Below are 21,207 nucleotides of genomic sequence, written 5' to 3'. Positions count from 1 at the left end.
ATCACTGTCTTGCTGAAATGTCCACCCTTGTTTCATCTTCACCATCCTGGTATTGTAGGTGTTGAGACTGAACCAATTTCCACTGTCAAGGGGCAGGATTGCTTTTTAATTACTGATAGATTTCATCTGGTGTCATGGCTTTCCATGCTTTTTTGCACCTTCCTTCGTTCATGTGTTCAATACCTTTTCCCTGTGTGATTCCATTTTATTACACATAACTTAAATTCCGTAGTTGCAGTTTTTGTTTTGTTTTCTTTGTATGTAGGGTCTCTTTGGGTGGTTATGGTGAAAATTTCATGTCAACAGCACCTTTAGAAATATATTTACTGAGAAAAATGGTGACGTGTTCAATACTTATTCTATGCTCAGATTTTCAAAAGTCAACATTAGTTGGACCACAATGTTTCATTTTTCCATCAACTATAAACTGACAATATGGCTGGTTCACAACTGAAACAAACCATTTATTGTCTGCCAACTTCTTTCTCATTTCCTCATTGTCAGCCATTCTTAGATAGCTATTACATATATAATTGTACTGTAGTTATAATAATTGCTTATCCTTTCCAGTAAACATAGCATATTCTGAGCTTGATTTGCTTGCTGGAACTTGTCCATGACTTTAATTATCCTTACTATTAAAACATGAATTGAAACACTGAAACTGCAGGGTTGGGTTCCTAATAACGGAAATATTTTCCCCTATCCTCTGTTTCAGGTCTAAGCAAAGCCCATGAGAATGTTTGTTTTACTGGCTCTTCTTCTCAGCCTCCAGGCAGTTGTGCACATGAAACCAGCTAAAGCCAGTCAGTCCTGTACAATAACATCTGATAGGCGTTCAGCAGACTGTAAAGGTCTAAGGCTAGATCATGTGCCTATATCAAATCTGCCTGCCTCTCTAGAAGAGCTCGACCTGTCTTTCAATACCATACAGGTCATCAGCAAACAAAATCTGTTCAAACTTAGTCATCTGCGAGTCCTCAAGCTTAATTTCAACAACATCTCTCTAATTGTGGATGATGCCTTTCATGGAAACATTTTTTTGGAGTATCTGAACTTATTTAATAACTCTCTGACAGAAATTCCATTCAAAGCTCTTGAGCCGCTCACAAATTTAAGGGTTTTGGAAATGTCCAATAATTTGTACACCAAAGCATCTCTGGATGCTTCTTTTTTGAATTTCACCCAGTTAAAAGTGCTGTCCATTGGTGGATCGCTGGTCAGTAGTTTGGGAAGCCATGACATTTATGTGTTGAAGAAAATCTCATTGGACAAGTTTGCCATTAAAACCGGTACTGGTTTTAAAAGTTATCAACCTGGGTATTTTAGCAACCTCAACACAAAAAACTTGTGGTTCGATATAGCTTTTGATAAAAAGCCAGATATGCTTCCTATGATAATGAAAGATCTGGCAAACAAGACTTTTGATGTGCTCCGTTTCCGAAACCTTTTTGAATTTCAGTACTATACTGGTAAACATGATATTTTTAATGGCCTGCAGTATGTAAAGACTCAACTCCTAACCTTCTATCGTGGTAAATTCAATGAGGGAGTTATGAGAATGGCTCTGGTAAATTTGGCAATCAGTTCAATCAAAGGCTTGGAACTGCTGCTCATCGACTTTGCTCGTTCACAGAACAGATCACAGGGATCCAGTGTAACAAACTTGACCTTGGACAAGCTTGTGCTCTCGTAAGTTATATTAACTACTATATTTTTCAATGTTGATTTTAAAAAAAATGCTTTAATATTTATCCTCATGTTACTGTTTTTTAATGTATGCTGTTAAAAAAAAAAACATATGTTTCAGGAACTGAAAATCAAATCCTTTTAGAATCATTCCATTTTTCCCAAAAACGGGTTTAAATGACATTTTTTGCTTTAACCATTACATTGTATTAAGATAATTGATTACACTTTATTTGAAGGTGTCCTTATTCGTTTACTGAGTACAAGTACTGAGTAATATTTATTAACTACATGTACTTACTATATGGTTTGGTTAGGATTATGGTTTGGTTCAGTGTTACTTGCATGTAGTTATGCATAATTTATTGTTATTATAATAGTAAGTACATGTAACGTGTAACAAGGACACCTTTAAATAAAGTTGTGGCGAGTGAGGCGGGGCCGAGAGCAGTGGGAACGGAGCGAAGTCGGTGGAGTGATTGGAAATGAGCGAGACCTACTCGACCCATCGGTCTTGAGTCCCACGGAGGAGATGGAAGGATATAAAGCAGGAGCGACGACAGTGAAGGACAAGAGAGGACCAGGCCTGGGCTTTAGTTTGTGTTTTGATTTTGTTTGTGCGCTGTTTTGTCTTTATTTTATTATTAAAGTCCTTGGTTGTCTGCCGGTTCCCGCCTCCTTCTTCCCACGAAAGAACATTGTTACAAAAGTATTATTTTTTGTGACTTTTACTTTTAGCTTACAACAAACTGAGAGGCTAAAATCAGTGACGTCACCTACTCGCTGTTATACGATAAAGTTCAGTTAAAGATATACATTATATCACCACATATTTCCTTATGTAATATATAGGCTAGTTTTAAAAGTTGTAAAAACTCTCCTTATGCAATAATTGTTTTAAATGTATTTATTATTGAAATTATCTCATCGTTTGGCACTGGAGTTGAGTTGCATTTCTTTTTATTTAACTTACATAATATATTTTTTATTTATTATTATATTGTTCCCACAACCAGCAAGATTACTAAACAAACACAAACAGCATCCTAACATGTTTTCACGTTATTAATGTAATCTACATGTTGTTGCAGAAATTCTTGCACAGCAAGTGGTGCAACTATGAACTTTACTTTGCCCAACAATTATTATATGTGACCCTGGACCACAAAACCAGTCTTAAGTCGCTGGGGTATATTTGTAGCGATAGCCAAAAATACATTGAATGGGTAAAAATTATAGATTTTTCTTTTATGCCAAAAATAATTAGGACATTAAGTAAAGATCATGTTCCATGAAGATATTTTGAAAATTTTCTACTGTGAATATATTAAAACTTTATTTTTTATTAGTAATATGTATTGCTAAGAACTTCATTTGGACATCTTTAAAGGCGATTTTCTCAATAATTGGATTTTTTTGCACCCTCAGATTCCAGATTTTCAAATAGTTGTATCTCAACCAAATATTGTCCTAGCCTAACAAACCATACATCAATGGAAAGTGTTTGTATTCAGCAATTTCGAAAAAATTACCCTTATGACTGGTTTTGTGGTCCAGAGTCAAATATTATAATTATTTCTTAAAAGTACAAAAATAGGAATCAGAATCATTAATAGGAATTGGCATAATTGATTCTCATTCCTCAATATGTATTTATCTTAAAGGAAAATTTATCTTAATTATATTAATATTGCTGTTTTGTTCCACAGGGACATTAGTAATCCAGATATAATGCGCTTCGATTGGAGCTTTACCTGGCTCAATCATGTCCGCCAATTCATTGTATGGAATGTGAACTTCAACAGCGTGCCGTGCGACTCGTGGCTGGAGATGAAAAGTGTTGAGTTTCTGGACATCTCTAACAACCAGCTGAGGGACAGTTATATTTATAACCCACTGTGTGACACTAGAAACGCACTGCACAAGCTTGAAACCTTCAACGTCAGTCGCAATCGACTTTCCAGCCTCAGTGACTTAGCATCTCTGACAAAAGACTTTGTTAAGCTGACTACAATCGATATGAGCCACAACCAGCTGCAATATATGGGTAAACGTCACTGTTCCTGGAGACCGACCATTACCAAAGTAATCGCTCATCATAATAGTCTGACGAGGGACAGTTTTAAGTGCCTTCCCTTTTCTGTAAGCTTCCTCGATCTTTCGTACAGCAGCCTAGACCAGCTTGACATGGACTATTTTAATAAGGCATCCAATCTGACTGAGCTCCTCCTCAGCGGCAACAAGATCAAGTTCATCCCTTCCGGCTGGAGGAATCCGTACTTGAGGATGCTCGCTTTAGATGGGAACTCCTTTGGACTTGTTAGCATGACGTCTTTTAAGGACATGCCTAGCCTACGCATCCTGACCGCAGGCAACAACCCTTACCACTGCACCTGTGATCTCTATACCTTCATACAGGAAACCACAAGCAAGGGCAAAGTGACCATCACAGACTGGCCAAACAACTACAAGTGTTACCATCCCGAGCGTCTTCTCAACACAATGGTATCAAAATACTTCCCTGGTCATTTAGCCTGTAATATTACACTCGTTATTATCATCTGCGTGTCAACAACGGCGGTCATTGTCCTTGGTCTAACGCTTCTGTGCTACATTTTTCACGTGCCATGGTATATAAAAGCTACATACCAGATCATCAGAGCCAGGTACAGGGCCCATAAAGAAGGTTCAGGCCAGGCAATGGACTACACATTTCATGCTTTCATCTCTTACAGCCATGCGGATGCAGACTGGGTTCGAGAGCAGCTGCTCCCTTGTCTAGAGAACTCTAAGCCTCCTTACCGCCTCTGCATCCATGAAAGAGACTTCACTCCAGGGAAGTGGATCATTGACAACATCATTGAGAACATTGAAGATAGTCGCAAGGTGTGTCAACACACATTTATGTTCTTCAGAGATGCCTATTTACAAAAGAAACATGCAATGTCACCATTCTTAAAATTATTGGAACAAGAATTGAAAAATAATCTTTTTTTAATGAAGACTTCTATCACATCAAGTGTAGTGTGGATATAAGTATCTAAGCCTTCAAATTATAGAAGCCTATTTCAGTCTCAGAGTAAAAAAAAAATAAAACGTTGATTATATATCTCAAAATTGCAACATTATTTACCATAACAACGATTTAATATCTCATTCAACTATGACATTCACATCATACTCTACCATTAAAAATTTTGGGTTGGTAGGATAAGGCTCTTATCTTCAACAAGACCACATTTTTTTTGATAAAAAAGACAACTTTAAATAACTTTAAATAATAATTCATTTTTATTATTATTAATGGTAAAAGCAGTTTAAAATCTTTATGGAAACCATGATTTTTTTTTTCCAGGATACTTTGATGAATAGAAATAATTTATTTGAAACATAAATCATTTGTACACGAATGTAAAAGTCTTTAAATGTCACTTTTGATCAACTGATCCTTGCTGATTAAAAATACTTACTTCCTTAAAACTCCAAACACTTGAACAGTTGTGTATTTCACAACTGAAACTTTCACGGTGTGACAATATTTTGCAACATTCAGCATATCTGACACTTTGTAACTTTATATCACACAGTGTAACTTTATATGTTGCAATTGCAGCTTGTGTGTACAGTGTAACTTTATTTCTTATTGTAAAAGACTCAAAATTACTTTAATTATTTTCATCTGAGATAGAAATGGGCTATTAAATAAAATAACCCCTAAAAATAAATGAAAGCGCAAACAATCTAAAGTTCTGAAATATTTTATAAATTCCCAAACCACATCCTAAAATGTTTTCTTGTTATTAAGGTAATCTTCGTGTTGTCGCGGAACTTTGTGAACAGCGAGTGGTGCAACTACGAGCTCTACTTTGCCCAACAGCGGGCCATTGGCAAGACGTTCAGTGATGTCATCCTGATTCTGAAGGAGCCCATAGACCCCACTTCTCTTCCCAGTAAATTCTGCAAGCTCAAAAGGATGCTCAATACCAAAACCTACCTAGAGTGGCCCCAGCAACCAACAGAACAGAGCTTTTTCTGGGTCCAGCTGAGGAGTGTTCTGGGCAAACCAAACATCATAAGACAGCGTACGACCAGCCGGCATAGCCGCCTGTCTTCAGTGAGGTCTGTTTCCCTGATTGAGCTGCCACAGGACCAGAGTTCTGTAGGAACAGATGAAGATGCCCACCAAATCAGTGATGAGCCTTCTAATAGATGTCAACAAACTTTAGAGAATTTGCTTGAAGGACATAAATAAGGTTATCAGTCGCAGAGATGACCAGAAATAACATGCAGCTGTTGCTTTCCCAACATTCAGAATATGACTTGCATTATGGTAACTGATCTGCAATGATGTTAAGCTAAGACTCGTCTAAGCAAGTTTGTTGACTCACTGGTTGCAGAAGGACTGGAAAAAGTTCATTCTGACTCATATGTTCAGTCAGTGAGCAGAAACAAGTAGACACATCACATGCTCGCTCTGACAATCAATACAGTTCTGTTTACTTTAGTATGCAAGTACATAATTATCTTAATTTGGGTAGCGAACTGTAATACTGTTCCCACACCTTATGCCAGTATATAATTGTAATTAAATATTTTTAATATATTTAAATTCAAATATTTAACATTTCAAATGATTTTGTAAATACAGAATCATTTCAGATTTATACATTTTATACATAGACAAATGCATCTATTTTGTGCACACATACTGGAAATGCATTTTGTAGCTGTGAATTTGTGATTAAATTTTGTTTATACTTTCTTTGTTTTGATAAAAAAAACTAATAGTAATGACAGGACTATGATAGATGGAGAAACAGATGTGCTTGATTGATTTCCGAGGAGAAAATTATTATAAGATAAAGTTGCCATGGTAACCACATAAAATACTATTATTGTAAAAAGAAAAAGACATATTATACTGTGCCTCTTTGAAAATATATCTTATTAATTATATTAATGGCTGGCACCACAATGTTCTGTCTCAAGGCAGTTTGAATATAATTTCACTGTCATTCTATTATTCTTTATGATCTGGATTAGGCATAACCTGTGCCTCTCACTCTGAGTTTGATATCCCCGCATCTAACTTCACATTCAGCTCCAATAATGATGTTTTGTAAATAATGTCTGCTCTATTTAGTTGTAAATCATCAATCATAAAATGTATTTTACCGAACAGATGGATCCTTCCAAATAAACAAAAAGCTATGACGCATCATGTTATCCAGTTTGCAGTGTTGTATGTTTACCTTCTCATGTGATTTTTCTGAGTGGAAACATTCAGAGCGATAATAAATGTGGCGGATGTTTAGTCATCACTGTTTTGTGTGTTTTGATGTGGGTGGTACTGCTTTAGTGATATATATATATATATATATATATATATATATATATATATATATATATATATATATATGTCTATTATAGTTTATTTAGTTTTAGTTATGTTAGTACTTCAGGTTAAGGCAACTAGTTAAAATAAAAATTATAAATATTTTACATTTAAATGTATTTTAGTTTACATTTATTTTCCTTAAAATTATTAGTTTTAAGTTTAGTTAACAATATTTTTTTTCATAAATACAATTGTATATGTCATTAATAGATTAATTCTAGTCACATTTATTGCTGTAAAAATGAAACACCAACTTGAGCTGCCACAAACATACCTCACTCCACCTCATAACATTGTGCAATATAAGATTATTTTAGTCTGACACAGATATTTTTTGACCTGGCTTAAACCTTAGACTGAACAAAATAAAATTTAATAAGACAAAAAGTACACAAGTGAAATCTGAGATAGAATGATGCCAAGAATTAATCTTGTTGGCCTCAAGAGATGCTTCAAGTTCCCGAACAGGGTAAACATGGCAAAGCATCACATTGAACCGTTCCTGACAAAAAAATAATTATAAAAGCAGTCATCAAAATCAAAACTATATGTGATGTGTATTAATTTGATCTTTGCCTTGATTAGCGTACTAGTAAAATCATTTCAAAATCTAAGCATTTACCTGTGCTCTAAGGTGAACCTACAAAAACTACTTAAACATGATCATCTAATGTATTTGAGCACATTATTAAAGATGTTGGATTGTGTGAGTGTTGATGACGTCATTAAACGTGCGTGCTGCGGTTGGAAGAAGCTCCGCCCACTTGGCTATTTCCGCCGCACAGGTGCATGGACACTATTTAATGAATGAGCACAAGTAACTTTTCAAGGGCTAGTTGCCACTTCTTTGATTAGGTAAGTTGAGAGTTTGTTTTTGTAGACTTATTAATGTTGTGCTGGTGTTTTATGGAAATATTGTATACACGCCGTTATGTGCAAACAGATTTAAAGTTGACATTGGTTTAAGAAGTTTAAGAATAAATATCACTTTAATATAATTATTTAATGAGGTCAAAGGTTAATGCATTAAATGAGACCCTTTCATTTAAAAATTGGCACACAGGCTCTCCATGTAATATGAGTAGGCTAAGGCAGTTTTAACTTGGATACATAATTTCATATTGTTACCAATATGAGTTTTTCTTGTACTAACTAATAGCGGTGATGGAAAACTATTGTTTATTAGCGCATTTGTGGATCGTTTTACAGTTTGAATGTTTTGATGTTAATGTATCATTCAATGTTTTTTTTCAATATATATATATATATATATATATATATATATATATATATATATATATATATATATATATATATATATATGAGACTTCAGATTTAATAGCCATATAATCTATATAAAAAAGGCCTACATGCCTAAATGGTCGATAAATAGTCTCTGAGCCTTTAGTTCATATAAAAGACTAATTGAATAATTGATGTATAGCTTTCTTCTGTCTCCCTCATGATTGTCATCAGCATAGTGCCAAAAGGCCTGTTTGCTCATATTAGATTCCTCAGTGGCTGTGTAACCCCATTCTTGGGGGATGGTGGGGCCCCTGGGGTCAGCAGGTGTCTGTACAAACAGTACATGCTTTTAATAATCGAAATGGCCTATGCATTTTCAAAAAAATTTGCATTTATTAAATCCAGAAAATGCATTTGAATGAATTTGAGCATGTAATCCATTAAAACACCAGTGGAGGTTCTCAGGTGTTCATATGTGGACTGATAGACTTGGAGTGCTAGACATAATTGTGAAATGTTTTTTCCTTTTTTCCACAGTATATTTTCTAAAGGGAAAAACAACATGGTTTCAAAACTGGAAGACGCAATGGAAGGCCTGATTACAGTGTTCCACACATACTCTTCCAAAGAAGGAGACAAGTGCAAGCTAAACAAAGCTGAACTCAAGAGTTTGCTTCAGGGAGAACTCAGTGACTTTTTAGCAGTAAGTTTTAGCCGTATGATTAAGTAGCATTAACATTCAGTAACCTTAATACCTAGCATGCATAATAGAAATAATAACTGTGCATCCTGTTGTAGGCAAGCAAAGACCCCATGGTTGTGGAGAAGATCATGTCTGATTTGGATGAGAACCAGGATGGAGAAGTGGACTTTCAGGAGTTTGTTGTGCTGGTGGCTGCTCTCACGGTGGCATGTAATGATTTCTTTGTCGAGAGCATGAAGAATTGATGTTTTTCCATGTCTCTCTTAAGCGGTGACATTTTGTAAACGTCATTTATCAGAAATAAAGAGACTAGTGATGTGCAGACAGTATGGAAAGTACAGTTGTGGAAGTGAACGTTCAAGTGTTCATTAAGATTTAAACTGACGTTATACTTTTCTTCTGTCCCCTTGATGATTTATTAAAATTATGAAATTATGACCTCTAAAATATTTTATTTGATAAAAAGTGTATTTGTGAGTTTTAAACCGTGTAATCACAAATGTCTATGAAAGTCATATAAATCATGAAAAACTACGTAAATATACAGGTACATAAAAAAAAATTAGAATATCATGGAAAAGGTCTTTTATTTTTGTAATTTAAAAAAGCAGACTTATATTCTAGATTCATTTCACACAAACTGAAATTTTAAGAGTTTTTTTATTATTCTAATTATGACTTTCAGTATCTAAAAAAAAAAAAGAATATTTTCTCAAAGATCAATCAAAAAAGGTTACAAAACAGAAATATTCAAGAAAGCAGGTTTAATTATGCACTCAATACTTGGTTGGGGCTACTTTTGTATGAATTACTGCTTCATTGCGGCATGGGATGGAGGCGAACAGCCTGTGGCGCTGCTTAGGCATTATTGAAGCCCAGGTTGCTTTGATAGCGGTCTTCAGATCCTCTGTATTTTTTTTTTGTCCGATGTTACTTATCTTTCTCGTCACAATACCCCATACAGGTGCTTCTCAAAAAATCTGAATATTCTGGAAAAGGTCTTTATTTTTTGTCATCGAATTAAAAAAAGCAAACTTATTTTCTAGATTCATTGCACACAAACTGAAATATTTCAAGTTTTATTGTTTTAATTCTGATGGTTACGTCTTACAACTTATGAAAATAAAAAAAATTCTCTATCAAAAAATGTTAATATTCCATTTTGAGCTTGATTAGTTTGATTAATATTGAGTATAAATACTGGTTACCTCTTGGGCTAGTTTAGAACATGCAACCACAATTATGGGAAAGACTACTGACTTGACAGTTGTCCAGAAGACAATCATCAACACCCTCCACAAGGAGGGTAAGCCACAGAAGGTGATTACTGAAAGGGCTGGCTGTTCAAAGAGTGCTGTATCAAAATATATTCATAGAAAATTGACTGGAAGGGAAAAAAAGTATGGTAGGATAAGGTGCACAAGCTACAGGGATGACCACAACCTTGGGAAGATTTTCATGAAAGGCCGATTCAAGAACTTGGGAGAGCTTCACAAGGCATGGACTGAAGCCGGAGTCAGCGCATCAAGAGTCACCAAACTCAGAAGTCCTCAGGAAAAGGGCTACAGCTGTCACATTCCTAGAACCAAACCACTCCTGAACCAGAAAAAAAAAAAAAAACGTCAGAAGCACTTCACCTGGGACAGGGGTAGGCAAAATCGGTCCTAGAGAGCCGCAGTCCTGCACAATTCAGCTCCAACCCTGAAAAAAAAAAAACCTCACCTGCCTGTATAATCCTGAGTGGATTGATAAGCGTGTTCAGGTGTGTTTGATTAAGGTTGAAGCTGAACTCTGCAGGTTTGCAGCTCTCTAGGACCGAACATGCCTACCCCTGACCTGGGGTAAGGAGAAAAAGAACTGGATTGTTGCTCAGTGGTCCACAGTCCTCTTTTCAAGTGAAAGTAAATTTAGCATTTCATTTGGAAATATGGGTCTGGAGGAAGACTGGAGAGGCACAGAAACCAAGCCGCTTGAAGTCCAGTGTGAACTTTCTGAAGTCAGAGATTATTTTTGGGTGCTGTGACATCTACTGGTGTTGCTCCATTGTGTTTTATCAAGTCCAAAGTAAATGCAGCCATCTACCAGGAAATTTTGGAGCACTTTATGTTTTCATCTGCTGACAAGCTTTATTGAGATGCTGATTTCATTTTGCAGCAGGACTTTAGCACCTGCCCACAGTGCAAAATCCACTACCAAGTGGTTTGATGAACATGAGATTACTGTGCTTGATTGGCCAGCCAACTCACCTGACCTGTTTGCTTTTTTAAATTAAATTACAAAAAATTAAGACCTCTTCCATGATATTCTAATTTTTTAGATGTTAACCTGTATTATGGAATTAAATTGTTAAATTATTTTATTGAACAATTCTAATACATCTGTGCTTATAGTTGAAATGAGCAAAGAAATGAGTCTCTGTGACTGCAGCATACTTTACATACTAGAAATATCATGGGTGCTTACTGTCTTTGAAGGTTTGAGCTGATTTTATATTAAGAGTGCCATCTATAGGTTAAAATCAGACAAGCCAACCTTTTTATAATTTTTTTTTATTTATTTAAAAAATAGAACATCCATACACCTGCAGTCATACATGAGATTCTTGGTCTGAATTTGAGTCTTTTGTAATAGAGATGAACCATAGATGATAGCAACTTTGCCCAGTGTAATAAAAAATCCTTTGCCTTAAAAAAAATAGAGAATATTTTATCCAATAAATCCAGTCTGACAACTTTGAAAAAACACAAAACAGTTTGAGTGTCTTATGTCTTTTTAATAGAGTTAAAAATATGAAAATCATATTAAAATTTCTAATTTAAAGGAAGAATTTTCCTCTCTCCTATTCAGACTAAATCTCATTTAAAATGTGGGACAGTTTTTGCTTCTAAGTGAAGGAAAGCATGACAGGGGAAAAAAATGACAATGAGCCATTAATGGGTCACTCTCGAAAATGGAAAATCAGACCTCTAATTTCAGTTTTATAATGTCAGACGGTTCATTTAAGGGCATCTTATTCATAAAATGTAACTGTTAATCTAATTATGTGGTTGTGAGTCAGAACTTGGATTCGAATATCTTGCTGTATGTTATTTCTTTCAGCTCTGTGCTTCTTTGGGCTTGACGGCAACCAGTACCAGGTTTCGTGGGGAAAAAGCAGCATCAAAAAGTGGGATGAGTTTACTCTGGAAACCTAAAAATGAAAATACAAAGATGTATTATATTTATACAATAAGGGAACTGATTTCTACACCTGGAAAAGTTATAATGGAAAAAGGTAATGGAAACTTTGATAAGTTATGTCAAGATGTAAAATATTTTATTTTGTAGATCCTGATATTTTTGAGTAAAAAAAAAAATGTGACTAGAAAAGTCATGTAAATAAATTATGAATAATTTAATGAAACTTTTGAGACTTCTATCTCTGTAAAAAATAATAATAAAAAAAAAATTTTTTTTTTTTATTATATAAGCATGTCAGAAAAAGGAAACAGTTGTGTCAAAAGGAAAAAAGCTAATTTTGTCATTTTCAGTTCTTTATATGAGTGACTGGCTCTGCTTTATTTACCTCTCTCCTGCAGGAAAATCATTCTGTCCAGTAACACTAGGGTTTCCACCACAGGTGCGAGGAGAAGAACCAGGCTGAAGTACGCCACCACTCTACCCTGCTGCGCTAGCATTGCATCCACAGCGTCAGAGTCAAATGGGAGATCAGCAGGTAGGCCGACCCTTGGCAATGCCAAACGAGCATACCTGTTATAAAACAAAAGATAAACTTATCATGCAGCTGTCTAGTATCTCAAATGTACTTGAAAATAGGAGTTTAACACATTTCATTTAAATCTATTGAACTAGCTTCTCAAGTCCTTCCTGTTCTAGGAACTGAAGCTCAGGGGTAGTCACAAATATGTGACTCTTTAAAGGGGTCATGAACTGAGAAACCAAAATTCCCTTGATCTTTTAACAATTATGAGGTCATTGTACTATAAAAACCTCCTGTAAGTTTCAGACCTCAAAAGACCTTTGTCAGTCTAAAAACACCTAATACAGAAGGCAGTCAGCCAAAATGACAGTAATTTTACAAAAAGCTTTAAATGCAGTAAATTTTTGTTGTCATGCTATACGTGCATACAGACGACAGCGTTGTTGAAACCAGATGATAGATTCTTAGATGGTAGATTCTTAATCAGCGTATTGTCTTAACCATGTTAAAATTTGATTATTGTTGTCCATGTAAACCTACTGTATGATGTAAAAAATGTGGATAAGCATAAGAAGCAGAAGATCAGTGCCTGCTTGTACATCGATGCCTGTTTAGCCCGGCCCACCGATTCGTGCATGTAGTGTTTATGAGAGGCGAATGGACAGGTCTAGGCAAAATCCAACTGATAAAGATGTCTCTGAAGACAACAAGATGCTGTGCAGTGCCAACTTCTCTTTACATTGCCTTCCATGTGATCCAAACATTAGGAAAAAGTGGATGAACTTTATTTTTTTGTGAAGTTAAAGACAAAGCAAGTCATTTTACCGCAGTTTTGTTTACAAACGAGGCACAATTGAATGCAGGATTTTTTTTATATTAAACGCGGGGAAGACTGAAACTAAAAGATGATGCTGTGCCGACTATATTACTGTTGGAACAAACAAGTGTAATTGTTTTTATTACGTGTTCACTATTGCTTTGTCTGTTAAACAGATCGTTTGATATGAGTATTTATGTGGTTTTAACCTAAAACACAACAGCGTCCATCTGTGAAGGATGTAGACTATCAAGCATGCACAGGTTAGCCAGTCATAGCAGTGGTTGTTAACTTAGGCCACACCTATTCAAACAGAGCGTTCTGATGAAGGGGGTCAAAAACTGTGAAGAAAATAGCCTATTACTGTAAAACAATCTTGATAACACTATAAGTGGACCTTGGAGAACAGTGCAAAATAATAAAAAGAGGCAGTTCACCCCCTTTAAAGATATTATTAATAAAGGCACTAACTCTGAAAATGACAGGTCGTGGGCTTTACGAACAGTCTGAACTCCTGGTCTGCGCATATCGGGCCTCTCCGCTCTGATGATGCTTTCTAAGATGGCTCTGTAGCAGTGTGTCCTCAGTAAGCCGCTGTCCTCTCTCAGTCGGTGGAGATAGTCCTCTATAGCATGACACGCTCCCTCTCGTGCCTTATAAGACAACTGGTGCCCTGGTAATCCATGTACCCAGTCACTCATTGGATAACCAAATTCTAAACAGGAATCCTCCACAGTGTCTGCAGAAAATGGGGGCTGGAAAATGCCAGGAGGGTTTGGGTTCTCCTGGGTTGAGATTTTCATGTAGCAGCAAGCGACAGATGTGATGACCTGAACGTAAGGGCAGTTGGCAAAATGACGAAGAAGTGTAGAGCTAAGGTCTCCACATGCATGAAGACCGGTGAGTATAAAACGAGCAGGTTTTTTGGCACCACAATCAGTAACTGGTATGGTTTTACAGGTAAGCATTTCAGTCGCCATCCCTGATGAAGTAACCCCAGTGTTTATTTGGGCTACGGAGTCTGAACTATTGATGTCAGTTTTATGAGTCGGCAATGTATTTTGTAACTCTCCCACTCTGATTTGGCATGAATGCGGCTCTAGATTCATTTCCTCCACCCGCTGTTTCTTTTCATATGGCCCAGAGGTTACTCCAATACTGTCACTTTCAGTTGCTGTCACACCAAGCTGCTGAATGAAGACATCCCATGAAGCCTTTGGGTTGACCCAGCCCACCACATGACGAGGAGAAGGACCAGGTGGAGAATGAAGACTTTGAGTGTTTCCTGACTACAACAGAGACAATGATGAGAAAACTTGTGACTCAGTTAAGATGTAAAAATAAAAGATAATAAAAAAGTTAAATATTTAAGATTTACAAATAAAATAAAACAATAAAATAGGAAATAATATAAAATATAATAATACAAAATAAAACATGGTCTGAGTGATAATGCCAGCTATTTGTGTGTGTATCAATCTTTATGTAATATAGAAAATGCAGAATTAATGAATAGATTATTTAATAGAATACTTTATGATTTTCATACCTTTTGATTCTCTTTGGCGAGTGTCAATAGAAGCTGTCTATCAAATTTGGTTGCCATGAAAACAAGGTTAGGGTCAGCCTCAATTCCAGTGACATCCAGGCCAAGTCCAAAAGACAGAAACCGTGTCAAATGGCCCTGGAGGGATGGATCAAATTAAAGTGAGTAATTTGCATATTTATAATTTAACGACTGGCATATTTACCATTATAAAATTAAGCAAGACATTACTGTACCTGTCCAGACCCAACATCAACCACACAGCTACAGTTAGCCTGATCACACAGCTTCTTGACCAGCTAGGAGAGACAGTTTAGCAGAAAAAAACAACAAACATTGTAAATGATCTTTAGATTATCAAATAGTCTTAATGGAGTCATATTTATTTAATAACGGCCTTCAGAATCTTTCCACATTGACATTACATGCAGTATAATGCACCCATACCGTGCCTAGTCTTCTGATTTCGTGCTGCTTCTTGGGCTTGACGTGTTTACGAAAAATGTGTCCTAACAAAGAACTCTGACTCTGGTTCGACTGAAACTCCTCAGGCACTGCTGCACCTGTGTCCTGACCGTGCCCATCTGGTGCTTTACGTGGAAACGACAGCACATGTGCTGCTGTCCGTAGTGCCAGTAAGGACAAAGGCCACACAGATAGGTACCTAAAAGACAGAATAAATACAACACCTTTGAATTTACTTCCATTCATATGTTTACTACATAGAAACAATTCAAATGTATTATAGGTTTAACTAAATGCTAAATGAATAAATGTAAATGTAATGTAAATATGTATATATAGGAATATGAATGAATGTTTGATTATGAGGGAATATACAAGATACACAAGGTTATTATAGTTAACAAACAAAAACCAAGAAATAAACAAGAACTTAAACTTAAAATAAACTTAAAATACTCAAAAACTTTTAATAAAAAAAATATGGAAAAAAAACACCATAAAATACTACAATTTTAAACAAAATGAAAGCAGAAAAAAAATATAAATCAAAATAACAATAAAACCATAAATGCATCCCAATGATACTAAAATAACACTGGTACAATAAGCAGTTTTGGTATTGGATATTACCACGTGATATCTAATGTAAAATATTGTTCCAACACAAAACCTTGAATTCTAATTATATATTTGATCACTTCATGCATTTCTATCTTAAAAGTTTAGAGATGCAAAAGCGTCTAAGTGCTGTCTGAAATTGGCATTTTTTTAATCAGGCTCCTAATTTTAGGTCCAGTCATTTTTCTCTAATGGCAATGTATGGGTCCTTCTTCTAGGCAATTTTAATAAAATAACTAAATATAGGAGCCTGATAAACAAAAAACAAATGCTCATTTTAGAAGATAAATTTTAGACAGCATGCTTTTGTATCTGAACTCTTCATCTAATTATCTCATAGCTTTTTCTACAGGCAAATGCTCCAAAGTGAATTTTGAGCAATGTTCTGGCTTTGTAACATTATCTTAATTTAAGGCAACCAGAGACAGATACAAAGAATAAACTCGTTTACCGCCTGTCCTTAATCTCTTTATCCAGCAGCAGATCAGCGATCTGTGGGGGTGTAAGATCACCGAGGGCGTCCTGCCAGCTCACAGGCAGAGTGTCCCACAAACTATCACTGAAGAACTCCTGCGTGGACGCACAAACACAGATACACATTCACATGCACATAAATATTTCATCTGACAGAAACAGAAACCTTATCACATAGGATTATCCGTTTACTGTTACACTCGCACTTGAATTCTTGACAAACCTTACAGCATAGCAGTTTATAATGCACAAATACAGAAACAGTAAAAGGTGTTGTTGATTTATTACTATTATGTAGGAGTCTGATATGTGTCTGTAGGTTGACAGGAGCGAAGTCAGCGTCTCAGCTAGTTCTCTCTGCTCCTGCTCCGAAAAAGCCGCCACAAACATTTCTTCAGCACTAAAAACACCATGCAGGTTAAACTGGGTGCCCGTCAATATTCCGAGATTCGCTTAATATAAAAACCTCTTTGGGAACGAATTAAGACTTTGGTGTTTACATGTAGCAATCCGACCACACGTGTTCGCATGTGCGCCGCCTACTAGCGATTTCCTTTTCGTTTTAATTGATTCACAAAACCGATCTAAATGATTCATTCACGATTGGGAGTTGACTCCAACTTGATTACGAACAATGCAGTTATGTGTATGTTTTTTTTTTTACATTTGTGTATTTTTATTTATTTATTATGATATACCATAATCACATTTATAATAAAAACGGCGTCGAAAACTTAATAAACAGTAAATAGAAACCTTTAGAATCACTGAAGTAGGTTTTGAACCGGTTCTTTGAAATGAACTGTTCGAAAGAGTCGAACTTCCCTTAACGGTTAAACTCCGACCCGGAAGTACATATGCAGTCACACGTACTACATGCTTGTTTAGAACACAATCATAAGGAAAACAATATCAAAGATCGCCGTTTTGGTGCAAATAATGGTATGTGCTAGAAAATTTTGAAAGTTTATGTCTATACGTTACAGAATCGCACACTTTATTTTGCTATTCACAGTGTAATAACTCAGCTGTGTAGTAAAACTATTGTCTTTGCATTGCTTTAAAAACATCGTTAATCAAGGGGGGTTCAGATTTTTACATGCCACGTTCAACCAATATGATTTGTCGTCTGAGCTTATTTTAAAAGGCACCTATATATTTTAATGTATAAAGAATGTGTAAAATATTATTTGGATTATTTTGTAAAACATTATTTAGTTCGTTTCTGTTACATAGTTTTTACTATTCATTGTTGTAGTATTGTACTGTATTTTTTTCATTTAAGATTTGTATTAGTTATTTATTGTTAATCAATTAATTATTAGTTAATCTTTTAAAAATATTTTTAGTCAGTTATTTATTGAGTTAATTTTTATTAAATATATATTATGTTAATTATTTTTTTATCATTTAAACATTTTATACACTTTTCTACAGAATGATTATCACAATCATTTTGTGTGTTCAGGTCAGTTCTTTGCCTTGACAGTTGTTTTCTTTTTCTTTGTCTTAACATCAAGAAGACACCTGCTGTCATCAACCTCTGAGGGTGTACAAGAATGTCTGGGATAATGTTGAACCTGGTTTGTGAGCCTAGTCAAGGAGGCAAATCAGGTAAATCTAGAGGAAATGTCAAGCATGAACGTTTCCTGGGAAGGAGACATTACCTGGAGCACAAGGGTTTGTTAAAAGAGAAACAAAATAAAAAGCAAAACAAAAACAACATGCAGAGAAAAAAAAACAAGTCAAGAAACACGCAGCTCAATGGCGGTGATCAATCAAAACCAGGTCCCATTTTTCCTAAATTTACCTGTTATCTTCCTAATAAGACCAATGAGCCTTCTAGTTCTGCACGGAGATTTTCATTTCCATCCACTGCCTCCACATCTCAGAGGCATCCAACTCACAAAGCATCCACCCACACTCTCGGACCTTTGAAATACGTAGCATTGGACTGTGAGATGGTGGGCACAGGACTGAAGGCGTGTCGCAATGAACTTGCCCGCTGTAGTATCGTCACCTACGAAGGTGATGTGATTTATGATAAATATATCAAACCCATCAATCCTGTGACGGATTTCCGCACTCGCTGGAGTGGAATCAGGAGGCAGGACCTACTCCATGCCATACCCTTTGATCAGGCACAGAAAGAGGTATGAAAGTGAATCTCTTCTTCAATAAGCATGTTTAAAGGTATACTCCACCCCAAAATGAAAATTTTGTCATTAATTACCTACCCCCATGTCATTCCAAACCCGAAGATTTGTTCGTCTTCGGAACACAATTTAAGATATTTTGGATGAAAACCGGCAGGCTTGTGACTGTCCCATTGACTGCCAAGTAAGTTACATTGTCACGGTCCAGAAAAGTAAAAAAAGCATTGTCAGAATAGTTCATCTGCCATCAGTGGTTCAACCGTAACGTTATGAAGCGACGAGAATACTTTTTGTAAAACAAAAATAACGACTTTATTCAACAATTCCTTTGTCAACTTCATCCTTGTGCCGCGGCTGACACAGAAGAGTATAGGCAGTTTGAGTTGACAAAGGAATTGTTGAATAAAGTTGTTATTTTTGTGTACAAACAGTACTCTCATTGCATTGCATTTATATGTAGCCTATAGAAGGCACTTTTTTTTTTTAAATGTAAACGGTTGCGAAAGAAAAGTTTCCAAAATGAAATTCAGATCCTGCCACACAGTTAAATAAATGATATTCAGTGATGTGACATGTGGAGTAACGTCTGGCACAGTTGCAGCTTGTACTTATTTCTAAAACAAGACAGCAAACTAGTAGCATTAACAGTCATTCATTTCATTTAACATATTATATGATAATTTAAACAGATTATTCTCATTGTAAAATAATAGAAAATCTAGGTCATGAATGTCGTCTCAAATGTCATGGAAAAATCATGGAAATGATTGGTATAAATGTGTACGAAAGTTCTTTGTCATTAAATAACTAAAACTAAAACTGAAATAAAAATGATTACAAATTATGTAGACTTATTTGTTTAAAAAAACTAAATTACTAAACTTTAATGAAAATTAAACTGAAAATGGAAAATACAAAAATAGATATTTTTAAAACATTGCATATCCATTACATTTTATGAAGGCTTTGAGGCTTGAGGTTCTTTCTTTTTCTTTTCTTTTTTCTCAGATCACATAAGATCACATAATGTCATAATTTGTTTGTGGACATATTACATAATAATAATATTTAACATTCCTAGTGGATCAGTGAAACTATCACCATATGAACATCAAAATGTTAAAATCTTTGTTTTCGGATTTAAAAATATGGATGCGTTTTATATTGGTAGAGTGATATCAGTTATCAGCCAGTGTAGTGTTTTAAAGTTTTGTGCCTAAATTCACAGCATTTACAAATGACTGAGTTTATTAGATTTTTTTATTTATTTTATTTAATTATTTAGACAAAAAATATCATCCATTTATTCACTGTGCTCAAAATAAACCAAATTATGACAAACCAGTAATAGTCTGATTGATTTTGTAAGTCTACTAAGCATTATTATACGTTTTGCTCACAGATTTTGAAGATAATAACAGGGAAAGTGGTTGTGGGCCATGCCATCCATAATGACTTCAAGGTTTTAAAATATTTCCATCCTGCTTGCCAAACACGAGATACGGCACGGATTCCACAGCTAAACCAGAAAGCTGGACTGCCTGTGAATGAAATGGTGTCTCTGAAGAAGCTCACTAAGGCTATTCTCAAAAAGGACATTCAGGTGGGTTTAACTCAGCAAAAAATGTTGTAACGTCTCAGGGGATGTCAGTTTCACCTGTGCCACACAGATCATAGGGCTTAGAGGAGAAGACAGGGTATATCTAGAGTCAGTTCAAAGCAGCTCTTGTGTCCTATAGGATTGAGAGAGGACGAATCAGACTATTTTTATAAAGAAAATAAAGACAGGCTTGGCTTTAATTTTTTTTCCACTGAAAATCTCTCTCTCTTATATTTTCAGACAGGGAAGGGAGGCCACTCATCAGTAGAAGATGCCAAAGCCACCATGGAACTGTTCAAAGTAGTGGAAAGCATGGGAGCAAAAACTCTCAGCTTTCAGCCTTTCAGCTAAAGCCATGGATCTAGCTCTGAATCAAAAAACATAAAAGCTTTTTCAAAAATATGATTTTTACTTCCCGCCTTTTTTTTATCAGCTTAACATTTCAGCTATGCTTGGGTTTTAATACCACTAGGGGGCTCTTCAGTTTCTGTAAAAAAAAAAAAAAAGAAAAGAAAGTATTTCAAGTTAACTATATTGGTTTTGTTGGCTCTTTTATAGCAAATAATTAGACATTATGATAAACTGTCCACATGATGTGTTAAATTATGTTCAGAATCTTTACACAAAAGTTTAAAAAGAAAAGGAAAAGAAAAGAAAAGGAAAAGAAAAAAGATTTATCACTGTTCTTCAGCTGTCTGTCTTTCTGATGTCTGACGAACAGGACGAGTCAGCATTCCTCTTCTACTGTGAATTCAACACCACCACATCAATTAAAGCTCCTCCTGTATTTAACTGT

At 35.4% G+C, this 21,207-nt stretch overlaps 3 protein-coding genes across 3 annotated transcripts; 2 read left to right on the top strand and 1 right to left on the bottom strand.

Moving 5' to 3' along the window:
• Positions 1 to 718: 718 nt before the first annotated feature.
• tlr18 (toll-like receptor 18) lies at positions 719 to 9,357 on the top strand. The gene is made up of 5 exons (XM_059567180.1): positions 719 to 1,692; positions 3,399 to 4,575; positions 5,495 to 5,937; positions 8,870 to 9,035; positions 9,131 to 9,357. The coding sequence occupies exons 1-5, from the start codon at positions 734 to 736 to the stop codon at positions 9,278 to 9,280; spliced, it is 2,895 nt and encodes a 964-aa protein (XP_059423163.1). The 5' UTR covers positions 719 to 733; the 3' UTR covers positions 9,281 to 9,357.
• A 2,211-nt stretch (positions 9,358 to 11,568) lies between these two features.
• Positions 11,569 to 17,210, bottom strand: mettl25b (methyltransferase like 25B). Its single transcript, XM_059567999.1, has 8 exons — positions 16,944 to 17,210; positions 16,633 to 16,751; positions 15,546 to 15,762; positions 15,335 to 15,397; positions 15,102 to 15,236; positions 14,024 to 14,841; positions 12,601 to 12,785; positions 11,569 to 12,225 (listed from the first exon to the last, which is right to left on the bottom strand). The coding sequence occupies exons 1-8, from the start codon at positions 17,043 to 17,045 to the stop codon at positions 12,131 to 12,133; spliced, it is 1,734 nt and encodes a 577-aa protein (XP_059423982.1). The 5' UTR covers positions 17,046 to 17,210; the 3' UTR covers positions 11,569 to 12,130.
• A 291-nt stretch (positions 17,211 to 17,501) lies between these two features.
• Positions 17,502 to 20,813, top strand: LOC132158547 (interferon-stimulated 20 kDa exonuclease-like 2). Its single transcript, XM_059567998.1, has 4 exons — positions 17,502 to 17,597; positions 18,176 to 18,808; positions 20,214 to 20,414; positions 20,652 to 20,813. The coding sequence occupies exons 2-4, from the start codon at positions 18,215 to 18,217 to the stop codon at positions 20,760 to 20,762; spliced, it is 906 nt and encodes a 301-aa protein (XP_059423981.1). The 5' UTR covers positions 17,502 to 17,597; positions 18,176 to 18,214; the 3' UTR covers positions 20,763 to 20,813.
• Positions 20,814 to 21,207: the final 394 nt, after the last annotated feature.

Source organism: Carassius carassius, chromosome 15 (assembly GCF_963082965.1).
Source record: "Carassius carassius chromosome 15, fCarCar2.1, whole genome shotgun sequence".
NCBI lineage: Eukaryota > Metazoa > Chordata > Actinopteri > Cypriniformes > Cyprinidae > Carassius > Carassius carassius.
The sequence above is the reverse complement of the archived record's forward strand: the minus strand, read 5'-3'. Positions and strand labels throughout refer to the sequence as shown.